Source organism: Ceratotherium simum, chromosome 10, assembly GCF_057802395.1.
Source record: "Ceratotherium simum simum isolate JZ-2026a chromosome 10, ASM5780239v1, whole genome shotgun sequence".
In the NCBI taxonomy this organism is placed as follows: Eukaryota; Metazoa; Chordata; class Mammalia; order Perissodactyla; family Rhinocerotidae; genus Ceratotherium; species Ceratotherium simum.
Genome location: NC_141909.1, coordinates 37,683,995 through 37,696,397, shown reverse-complemented (window position 1 = coordinate 37,696,397; position 12,403 = coordinate 37,683,995). Strand labels below are relative to the sequence as shown.

The 12,403-nt window shown below is 36.0% G+C and overlaps 1 protein-coding gene across 2 annotated transcripts in view; it reads right to left on the bottom strand.

Moving 5' to 3' along the window:
• The window catches only part of KLHL1 (kelch like family member 1), a 348,324-nt gene extending 340,870 nt beyond the window's left edge, over positions 1-7,454 (bottom strand). For both annotated transcript variants that reach the window (XM_014781788.2, XM_087435763.1), the window contains exon 1: positions 6,955-7,454. In XM_014781788.2, coding sequence (XP_014637274.2) covers positions 6,955-7,454 — 500 coding nt within the window. The remainder of the gene's footprint in view (positions 1-6,954) is intronic.
• Positions 7,455-12,403: the final 4,949 nt, after the last annotated feature.

The window sequence follows — 12,403 nt, the reverse complement described above, 5'->3', positions numbered from 1 at the left end:
TCAGGATGTTTTCATATTCATAAATTCAAAAAATAGTTTCTCTTACAAAAGCTATTTTTCCATTTTCTCTGAAGCTCTGATATTTGTGAATACTGACCTGAAGAGACCTCTTGGACATTTGAGTATAATTAGAATCTACTAAGGGAACAAACAAAACAAAAAACAGATAATCTTATTGTTGATACAAAGAAATATTGGTATTCACGTCCTGAAAAACTATAAAATTGTTGAATTCTTCCCTTCCCTTCCCTTGTAGTATAAACCCTCCCAATTTTCTAATCTCATAAGTTGCGCCATTATGTTTCAGTCAAGATGAAAATGCTGATTTATATGAGCAAATGCCTATCGATATCACTAAGAAAAAAGGTGCCAGGATGATTTACCAGGACATAGTGTCACAAACAAATATGGTAATAAATTGAACTGAAAAATTTCCTATAAGAACCAGTTATCAGAATCGAACCAAGGCTACCTAAGGGATGGAAAAGACAGAATTTAGAATTGACATTGATTAATTCCACTCTTTACCATTATTGAAGACTCCGAGATCATTTTCAAAAAGCACCATTTCTGTGACATGATCTTCAGTCAAACTGATCTGCTTCATAAGCTTACCATTCAAAACAGATTTTTCTCCGGATCCTAAAATCGTAGCACACATTTTTTCTGGTCAAGCTAGCCTTTGTTAAGCTTTCATTAGCACTTAGATCAATCTGCTCTCAAATCTCAGCCAGAAAAGTCAGCAAAAGCAGTGAACATCAAACCTACATAGAGCAACAGGTTTTCTGCCTATACTTGACTTATAAGATCCTCAAAACTATCTTTAATTCTGCTCAGATTAGGTGTCTACATCAGATGTCTTCTTCAAAGTTTTGAATTACATTATCTTAAATGCAGAAAGGTAAATTAGTTATTATTTGGCCTAAACTAATATGTAAATTCCAGAGCATTTGTTTTTACAACTACCACAAAAATACCGACAGCTATTTCGGATGGTAAAATAAAATAAATAAATTCTCATTACTTTGAGACTCTGTTTAAAATGTTACCCATTTACATGTTCAGAAACTTGATTTAACTCTAAAATATGCTGCAGATCTCAATTTCCTGTAAATACTATAAGAGTTCTTGGTCCAAAACAATGAAATTTAACTTAATATGTAGTTGTTAGAAGCATATCATCCCCAGATACACAAATTGTCTTCCAAGGTTTGGTAAAAACAAGCCAACAAAAACAAATATCTCATCAATATTATGTTCTATATTAACCAAATGCTGATGTGGATTGGAGAGGGAGGATTTCTTTATTATTTTTAAATTATTTAAAACAGTACATTAAAGAGGTTAATAATATAGTTTACAAAGTATTCATTAGAAAATTATCAAAGTAAACCAGAATATGGTCACCCAATTAGCATGGGGTTTTTTTGTTTGTTTGTTATAATTAAAAGTTGTATCTATTTCATCTTGCACTTACAGTTATATCTCTCTCTGACATAACTCTGGAGTTTGGGGGGCCTGCAAATCCAATCTAGTGGTCTTATTTCTTTTTCCTTTATGACCTTAGTTTGCCTGAAGCAAACTAGAGGAGAGGGCACCTGGAAATTGTGGGCTTCTCTGCAGAACACCACATAAAATTGATAAATCCATGCTAAAATAAATAAAAGAAGCTTTCCCCAAACAATGTATAGTCTTTTGCTAGTTCTAGTTTAAAGAGTAGCAGATTGTATAACACCTAAGCCTAGGATAAATTAGCAAAGAAGACATAAAATTGAATAAAATCACTCTATATTCTTTTTTACTACAAAATTGGGGTTGCAGGGAAAACACGAAGATTATTTCATTTTAACGTTCTATAGAAACATAGTTTGAAAACTCTTTTCTGAAGAAAGAGTCCTTTACCATTTTTAAAGTTGTTTCTTCCTTTTGACTGAAGCAAGGCTGCTTCCTTTTCATTCTAAACAAATATGTGGTTCAAGTCCCAGCAGCCTCCGTGAGATTCCAATGGCATACACTGTCTTTCTGTGACACTTCTCTGTATCAATTGTTCTGACCTTCAGAAGCAGATTTTCTTTAATGAAGCTCTTTTTCAGACTCCAAAATTAAGTAATTTTTCCCTGTCTAGGTTATTTCCTCATACTTTTGTTTAATTATAAAGCAAAATGCACCGAATGAACCATACTTCAGGAAATAATTGAGTGCTTTCTAACTTGGGCCAAGAAGTCCTCTTTGATTGAGCCTTATCAGGCATTGTCCATCGCTATCATTTTAGGAAGTCTATTAAAACATTCAAATACAAGCATAATTTCCACCAAGGGAATAAGAGAACTTCTTCAGCATAACCTTAGCTGTAGCCTCTTTTCTTCTGTTCTGTTTGTTTGTTTAAGCAGAGGGAAGGAAGAGTTGGCAAAGTGGCCTGGAATGTGGTATCTGGAGTCAGATAGCAAAGATTAAAAGTCCAACTGTACTATTCACAAACCTATGATTCTAGGCAAATTAATTACCTGTCTATAGCTCAGTCTTCTCATCTATGTGATCATTGTACTGAAGGGATGCATAATTATACCAGAATCATAGGGCTGTTCTGAATATTAAATTACACAATATAAATGTTCAACATGTTGTCTGGCTAACAGCAAGTTCTTAATCAATGTCACTCATTATGATTATGACAAATATTCATTCATTCAGCAGTATTTATTGAGTAACTACATGTTGCATGATGGGGATAAAATGATGAGCAAAGCAGAAACACCCTTTCCACTGGGCAACTGCTTTCAGAGACAAACAATACAAGTGACAGAGATATTAATAGATGGTTACAATCTACAATAAGCCATTGAAGAAAAGGTAGAGAGCAGCCACTCTAAGAACATAAAACAAGGGGATAAAGTAAATTAAAAATTTTAAAAAATGAATTTGCTTAATGAATACTTCTCTGAGCAAGGTACAGACATTTTATCCAAGACATTTCAATGATGAATAGAAATGAATTCAGGAAAGGGTGGACCAAGGGAAAGACAGCTGCCTATATGAGGAGAGGAAACAAGTTCATGAGGCCCAAAGGCAGTGAAAAATTACAGAGAGGGACATTGAGTCTGGAAGACAGAAGGTGATGGGAAGGTTGGTGACTAAAGGGTCTAGCCAGCAGACAAAGGGACAGATCATTCAGGACCTAATTGACTGCAGGTCTACAGTGTAGATTGTGGTCAGAGAGTGGTGGAAATGCTTTGGGGAAAAAAAAAAAGGAGAGGGAGGGATGTGTCAAAATAGCTCAGACTTTTATTTTATAATTTTCATTGACTCCTGTGTGGAAAATGGACTTGGGTGGCAAATTTAATGACGGAAGATTATACAGATGACAGTCGCAGAATTTGAGTTGAAAGAGGACAGTATCTTAGAATTAGTGCAGACAATGGAGATGTAGAGATATGGGACAGATATAGGGGAAATTTTCAAAGTAAAAGTGACAGGGCTTGGTGGAATATTGAAAATGATGGGAGAGAGGATGTTGGCAAATATGATCCTCGATTTCTGGCTTGCACAACCTAACGCACAGAGAGCTATTCTCTGAAATAGAGAAGAAGGAAATGGAGCAAGAGAAGGGAGATCATGAGCTCAGATTTTTGCACATTGTATTCATATTGTCTCTGTGGTATCCACTGGAGAGGTCAAGTAGAGAGGTAGATGTGTGAGACTAGAGGCCAGGGAGAGGTCTAGGTTTTGAGATGCAAATCTAGAAATACTGTTTATGGATGGTAACCGAAACCATGCAATCAGATGACTGTACTCCAAGAGAATTGAGAGAATTGAAAAAGCAAGCAGTTAAACATGACATCTCTTCTCCCACTCACATCACTGCAAACTTCAAGAATATAAATATTTCTCTTTGGTTTCTTAGTATACTACATTTTGGACAAAAATATCCACACCAAAAATATATAATGATCTGATAGCTAGAAAAGTATACACTTTCCAACAAATAAGTTCAGACAGTAAAGTAGAGAAAATAAATAATTAATAGCATAGGTCAGGAGCCTATTACAGTAAAAGTTAGAATTCTTAATGGTGTAATGGTTAAGGCAGAGTTCTGAGACTTGTTTATGTACAACTAGTAGGGTGGAAAAGATAAAGACCGGCAGTGAATCAGTTTACCTCTGTCTTCCTGCTACTTTTATGTTTCAAGTCCATGATAATTTGACCTCTCCGGAATTTCCCCTGAGCATCCTCCAGCTGCTGGTTGAACAACAAATTAAATCAACTAAGCTACTTATATTTGTCTAAAACAATGTTCCTAACTAGTGTGATACCAAATGAATAAAGAAAAAATCAGAAAATGAAGAAAGAGGACAGAAAAGGGGCCAACTTTTGCTTTATAAGTGAAGATTAATTTAGCATAGAAGTCAGAATTGATAAAACAAAATGCTAAATATCAAATGTGACATCACAGTATAGTGATATAGTAATGACCCAAGTAATCAAAAATTATCATGTGGGGTTTATATAGTTTATGTACTCATAGATCATTATAAACACTATGCAGATTTCCTGCATGTGTTATGATAGAAACAAAAGTAAATCCACATAACTGGTTACTTTGCATCTTATTTTCCATTCGTTATTTAACTATGGAAATGCTGTCTCTTCTGAGAAATGAACCCTATTCTTATCATCTATTAAAATAATATATATTGATAATGACTAATTATTAAGTCTAGGAGTGTGATTTCAGTCAATCATGAGCATAGAACCAATGTTCTATGACGGTTTAGGAACACACACAATCCATGAGAATACTCTCAGTGCTACCTGATTTGTCCAGTGAGACATTCAAATTTATCTAAAGGAGTTAAGTATTAATAAGAATTTTTAAATAAAATTAGACCTGATTTTCAATATTTTACATATGCAAGATCTCATAGGAAACCCTCATTCCAATAATAAAGATGATTTGGGGTGATACTTGGTTTATTTTCAGTATAACTCTTCGTAAAGAAAAACACTGATGTGTTTTCAAAAGTGAGAGACTAGGAGCTAAATCTGATGGGTGTTTGATCCCTAACTGAGCTATTAGTTATTAGTTTTATTTTTTTATTATAATTTCTTAAGTTAATACTCCATTAGTAGTCTCAGATTCTTCAACTTAGGTGAAAGTCTTCAGAAATTACTGATGCCAAACATGCCTCATTTACTTAAAAATGTATTTGTTATAAAGCAAATTGTTTTTTTAATTATCAAACATTAATATTGCCAGAAGTTCAGATATTTTAAGCTGATTCAAAGACTTCACAAAACTGAAAAAAAAAAATGAATTTTTTTCCTAAACTATCTGAGTCACAAAAATATCAGTTTCAACAAAGTAATAAATATTTAGCCTAATTAGTTTTCTTTTAAATATATAAGATGAATTGCTAAATGTTTATGAATGATTTCCCAAAATGAAAGAAGAAAAGTTTTATATTTACTCATCTAAAGGGGATAAAGCCCAACATATTTTATATATTAAAAAAAAAGTCTAAAACTATAGGTAATTAGTTAATACATAAATCAAATAACTTCCTTGTATTCATGGTACCCAAAGTTATAACCATTTTGGTAAAATACGTTACTTAATCGTGTAGTAGATAAACTTGTATTTAGGTTTCCTACATATGGAAAAAACTTCGACATACTTGAAAATTGCAAATTAAAGTACTCCTTCTTTAAAATAATCTTACATTACATTAAGTGTCTTATCATATTAGATTATGTTCAAGGCTCTTAAAATTCAAATTTAAATCCATATAATCCATATAATTGAAAATTTTTAAGGATAATTTTTTTAATATCTCTAACTCCACATTTGTCAACATAATTAAAGAGCACCTATATATATTATTTTGTTTTATGCATTTTCTGTGACTTAATCCACTCTATAAGAAGCTAATTCAATCAACCAAAAGCTTAAAAAGTTGCTTCTGTTTCTAATTTGTTGTTGAGGTAATTAAATTTTATGAACATATTCATTATCCTTTTCCTATGTTTCTCTTGTATTTGTTCTTCAGTAATGTATTCTGATATCATATGAATTTAAATGCAAATCTTTTCATAGCCTCAGTATATGCCAAAACTAGTAAAGATCTAGTGCAGAATAATGAGACGATTCTCTAAAAATGCAAAACTCAGAAGGAGTTTTACGTGTGTGAAGGTTTTCTATAAGCCTTGAAAGTAGAACTCTACTCAAAGAAGTGTAAATTAGAAATAAACAAGAAATAAATGTTGACCTTACTAAGGATAAGCAATCTCATACTGAGCCAACAAATCAGGACAGCTGAATGCACAGAGGGTCAGCAACAGTTTAATTCTAAGACTTTGAACAAGACAAAAGTGAACACAAGATAAGATAAAAAGGGAAGTTGGGATAGGGAATAATAACACTGTATTTCATGGGGAAAACAAAGGAGAGAGATAATGTTGCTGTCCAGTGGCCTCCTTTTGTCTACCTCATCACTCCTGGAATACAGATTCAAGCCTCAGTGATCCTAGATAACATGCTAAGTCAGTTTCTATGCCAGTGTATGAGATGCATTTGAATGGTATTTAAAGCAAGTTTCACATCAGATAACTGGAAGACTGATGTAATTTAATGACAGAAGATGACAGAATAATACTATAATCTCAGACATATGAGTACCACTCCACCTGGAGACTTACCAAAATGCATATATGTTCAATTTGTGATTACATCTCTGAAAACTTGCAAAAAAGCAAAGCAATATGTATGAGCCAATAGAAATTAATGAGCAAACTTTTAATGAGATTACAACTTGACTAATAAAAACCGGGCTGGCATCTCTTTACCAAAATTTTCAGGTTGAAACGGTTTAGACTTACTAAGTCCCAGGACACACGAGGGTGGGGAGAAACAAGTGGAAATTGGGAGATGCTTGGATGCCCCGTGAGGATTTACTGTACCTGTGTCCAAATCCTTCACCTGTTGCCTGGCTCGAGTCGGCCGGCTCCACTTTGAGCTCTTGAGGGACCAGCCCTTTTTCGTGTGGTCCAGGAAAGTCCATGCCTGGCACTTCCTCCTCTTCTAGGGACTCCACGTAGAAGAGGGTCCTGGCCGGCTGTTGGGTGCGATGCCCTGGCGCCCCTGGCTGCAACCTCGTGGCCACTGGCAGCAGAGTGCCATTCAGTGGGTTGAAGGAAGAGGAGGAACAGGACGGGGAGGAAGACGAAGAAGAGGAAGAAGAGGAAGTCTTCTTCCAGAAAGTGCTCACGCTGCCTTTCTCTTGGCTTTTGAGCAGGCGACTCTGGCTTGGTCCCCAGTGTTCAAAGCTGCCGCTGCCGTCCTGTTGCAGGCAGCCGCCCCCCGCCGGGCCGCCGGAGGATGGCGATGGGTGGCTGAAGAGTTTCCAGCGGAGTCGCAGGATGTGCTTCACATCGAAGTCTTTTCTCCCAGACCCTGACATGCTTGACGCCAGGAAGGCAAAAGGACCTCAGCTGGCGCAGGAGTAGACCGGCCAGCTGGTGGGGGAGGCCGGCGGAGCCCGAGGTTGGAGGGGGATGCGGGATGCGCGCGCTGCACCCCGGGAGCCGACGGGGCTAGGCAGGCTGCGCGCCCTGCCAGGCGACGACCGGAGCGCGGACAGCAGAGCCGTGCGGCTCAGCTGCGGTCAGGTCCGCAGGACCTGCGCGTGGGGAGCCCACTGACCGGGAGCAGAGGCAGGAGCGGGACGCCGAGGGCTGAGAATCCTCGATCCCGGCGCGGGGGCCCCGTGGTTATGGCGGGAGGGACGACCCTGGGTGCTAGAGATGCGCGAGGGAGGGAGGTCTGCGCTCTCCGAAGCTCGGGAGGCGGCGGCAGCTGGATACACCTCCCTTGGATGCACCCGTGGCACAGCCTCAGTCGGGAAGGTGTCTGCTCTCCTGTCCTTGCAGCTCAGAGTTCAGAGCCTGGAGAGCGTAGAGAAAGAGCCCCAAGTCGTGAATAAGCGCACCCCCCAGCCTTCTCCGTGCACCTGCGCCCCTGTCCCTCGCCTCTCTCTCCGAGGATGCCCTGAGAGCTTGTCGCGTATCTCTGAGAAAGTCAAATGCTTTCTGCAAGGGGAGAAGGAGTGGTTTTATATAGTCAGTTTGTAAAAGAGAAAAATAAATATTCCAGTAAATATAGGGAGGCAAAAGGAAAAGCCCGCCCGTGAAGCTGTCAAGGTCCTCACAGTACAATTTTCTCTTTGCCTCAGCGCCTCCTCCTCCCCGGTTAAGTGACGCAGATGTGCACTGGGGCCTATACGGAGAGATGGAGGGAGGGAGGGAAGGCTTCAATCTTCTTTATGCAAGTGAGTCTGCTGCTCTTATTGTCCCCTTACGTGGGTCCTGTCACCTTTTTTCATCCTCCTTCCTCACTACATGGACTGTGTAGCAATAAAAGTAAAGCAAACAGGCATTACGCTTTCGCATCAGAAAACACCAAACATGAATCATGGCAGCGTAAACTTAATAGGCTGCCATCGGTTTGCAGGTTGCAGGTTAATGGCTTGAATTATTTAATAAACCGCATCCTTTAACCTTTAGCCTTAGTTTCTCTGTAGTGAGACACAGAAGAAACAGGGATGCTGCTGTCAAAGTGTGATGACGCCACCATTCTGACACTTACATTGTGATTCTGTCGTTAATGCACTCGGGCCGTGCCTCACTCTGGGGGCCAGAGGCACACGGTAGAAATTTGAAGATGGGCGTTAGAGCCCGGAAGACGAGTTTTGCAAAATCAGTGCATTTGGTGTGTAGCCTCAGAAAGAAAGCTGTTCTCAGTGTAAACCAAGAACCGGAATAAAATGATAACAGAGAATTTCAAAGCATAACCTTCTAGTACATAAATCACGATAAAAATGCATGGAAGAGTTTAGGATATAAAAGAATATATCCAAAGCCTACTATCCTGCAAAAATCTCCTGTATGAAGAGGGGACGATGTTTTCCCCTTATATCTATGTTTCGAATGAGAAGATTATGATCCCTTCCGAGCTATGACTACCTGGAAATTTTTCATCTCTTCTTTAATGAGCCATTAAAATAGAACCCAGTCACCTTTGCTGAAGGCAAAAGGGGGTCAGAGAAGCAGCGGGTTCCTTAACTCAACCAGGAATATGGTTGTTGGTCATTCATGAAATTCGCAGCTCAGCAATCCCCAGCAGGGCACAGGAATTAAACATTAAAGTGCACTTATATTACTGTTTTGTTACCCCATTGCTGAGCAGGTAACTTAAACAGAAACCAAAGCTAAATTTGAAGTCCTTCCTAGATAAAGCTGGACATTTTAATAAAATAAGAAATAAAGCACACAAAACCCCAACTTTCAGGGGAAGAAAAATCACTATTGTGCATTTAAAATATTGATTTATGCCACAACAGCTGGACTGAAATCCCCTGTGCCTTGAGTGTTCTTTCAGTATTCAGTGTTTAAAAAAAAACAAAAAAGCAAAAAGCCTTCTAAAGCAAACAATAGTGACAGATCATTTTTATCCAAGAACTGAATCAAGTAAGTATTTCCCTTAGGGAAGAAAACAGTGTATGAAATTACACATCACAAACAGGACAGAGAAAACTTTCCATCAATGGTAATGTAGAAATTTGAAGTGCATATAATTAAACGATTTCTGTAGAAATTGGTCTTTCATGGCTGTTCTAATGACATAATTTTTAATTTAATTAAACAAAATAAAATAACATACGTAAAACAAGTCTGTTATATCTATATTTTATGCATTAATGAATATCTATAACCATTCAAAACTGCAATATAAAATTCATTTTTGTTGTTATTCTGAAATTCCATTTTGTATTTCCCTTTTTCTCTGCAATACTAATATTACTATTATACAGATTAAAAGTTATCTCTTTAAAGGTCAGTAATTTATATGACTCAAAAGAGATATAATATTGAGTTTTAAAATAAAGGAACATGAATTAAAAATACTAAGGCATTTTTAACAGATGATGACTAATGTCCATTTGTTGATCCTGTATTAATATTTAGTATGCTTAAAACACTGTTGCAATCTATTATTTAAAATAGCTACTTTTCTATATTTATCAATCTGCATACAATAATCACTCTTGCCAGGGAAGATATTTAAATACAATTCATCTAAATTATCAAATAAAATACATAGGATTTAAAAAAGAAGTATCCCTGAATTTATGTTAAAGTGAAATAAATGAAGGAGAAGACTGATTATATTTTTTAACTTTATGGTTACTCTATTATTATTGAGAAAGAGGGAGGGAGGGAAGGAAGGAAAACAATGAAGTAATAAAGGAAAGAGGAGGAAAGGAAGGGAAAGGAAGAAGAATGAAAGAAAGAAAGAAAAAGAAAGAAAGAAAGAGAGAGGAAGGAAGGAAGGAAGAAGTTAAGGGAAGAAAATAATTTACTAAGCTATCATAAATTAACTTTGCATATTAGAAAAAATCCTTGAAAAACTATGCTTTGTGAAGTATTGCACTCATTCATTTATTTATCTGCTATTCAAAATAAAAATTTTTAATTGAATACCTACCACATATTGGGTCTAATGCCAAGTAGTAGCAAATGTGGAAGAATTAAGTTCCTTGCAGATGGCTGGAAGAGCCAACAAAGGACAGTTGTTTAGCCAGTCATAATTTATAACTGACTTGTGGGTCAATTAAATTAAGATTTAAGATAACCAAGCTTATAAGGAAGGGGACATTGACATAATAAAGATCACTTTTTAAGAATCCTAGCAATCACATTACACTTTGTTTTAAAGACAAAATCAATTCAATTATTCTAATCCTATTGTTTAATTAAATTGAACTGTCATTTCAGTCAATCAGGGTCTTTCAGATGAGTGTTCATATTATTGCCAGAGTTCCCTGACACAATCTTAGCAAGAAAGCTTAATCAGGATACTGAAAATCTGGAAGATACTCAAGCATTTACTACTATACATGTATATAAAACTCTTCACATAATCATTACATACAACATGAATGTTAAACATACCACACTGAAAGTTCCTGCAACTCAAACATTTAAGCAATAAACAAAACTGGATTTGGATCCAAGCATTTTCTGGGCTGTAAACTTTTCTCTTTTGGTAATTCTTTTCTAAACACACTCAATTAGATGTGTGCTTATCGAGGAAAAGTGAATTCTGGTTCTCTGAATATTTTTGACAGCCCTTCTACAATGCCTGGTAAGTTGCCTCTACACAACAACAAAAGCATTTGAATGGCTAATTATGATCCAATTTGAAAGTTCATGCTGTGATGGTTCCTGTATTATTGTTTATCTTTGTTTTGTTTTAATAAAACATGTCGATGTACTGTTGAAATGAATGGATACCATTTAAAATAAGCGCACAGCATTGTGGATGTGGAAATTAAATGAAGATAGTTTTGTAATGGCATTCCAAAAATGAATGAAACATAATACCTTATAGCATTAATGTTAAGTGATCTCATGTACAATATCAAGGGCTCCTACTTCTTCTTAAAATAAATAAACATAACCTATTCAAAGTCTATTAATCTTCATTACAGTGTAGGTATAGTTTAGTCAAGTAGCAATTAAGTGACTACTTAATAAACATTTGTAGGTGTTAATTGATCCTCAGGGACCATTTTAATGCACTCTACCTCTTTGGTTTATTTGACCTTTTGATTTGAAGCAGGCAATAAATGTATATACTTGAGAAACTCTCATATGTAAATTACTGAGTTAATTGCATGAATGTAGAAATTCAAAATGGCACTGAAATTCGTATTAATGATGATGCAGGTTTTATTTAAGTATCTTTTTATTTCCACAAATTGTGTGCAGAATGTCCAATGTGGTTTGTGAAAACCCACTGTTTTGACTTTCTACTAGGTCCTGTTTGGTGAATCACACTGCTCAGGGCAATATGATATGATTAAAGAAACCTTTACCTATTTTATGGAAATATTTCTACAAATACATAAATATAGATATGTAGATATAGAAGGTATATTTAATGTAAATAGGGATATATTTAATATATACAATTATTTTTAAGAGAATTTTCTGCTGTAGAAAACATTTGGGGGCATCATATAACGCATTTTGTATAACATTTTGTATTTGTTAAAGAGAAAACTGCTTAACTAATAATTTATATTTCCAAAAGTGTTAAGATGTCCATAGTACAAAGCAATTTCATTATTTTTCATGTTGTGTTTAAATTTTCCAGTATCGTTGTGAGGTAATATGTGCCTCCTGAAGTTTTAACCATTAGATACAAATAAAATAGTAAGATTACAGATTATAAGATACAGATTTGGAAGTTATAAGAAAGACTTTATGATGATCATGTAAACATAAATAAAATAACAGAAATTTAAAATAGAAGTTTAAATATGGCTGCAATTGTTTTTTACTGCAT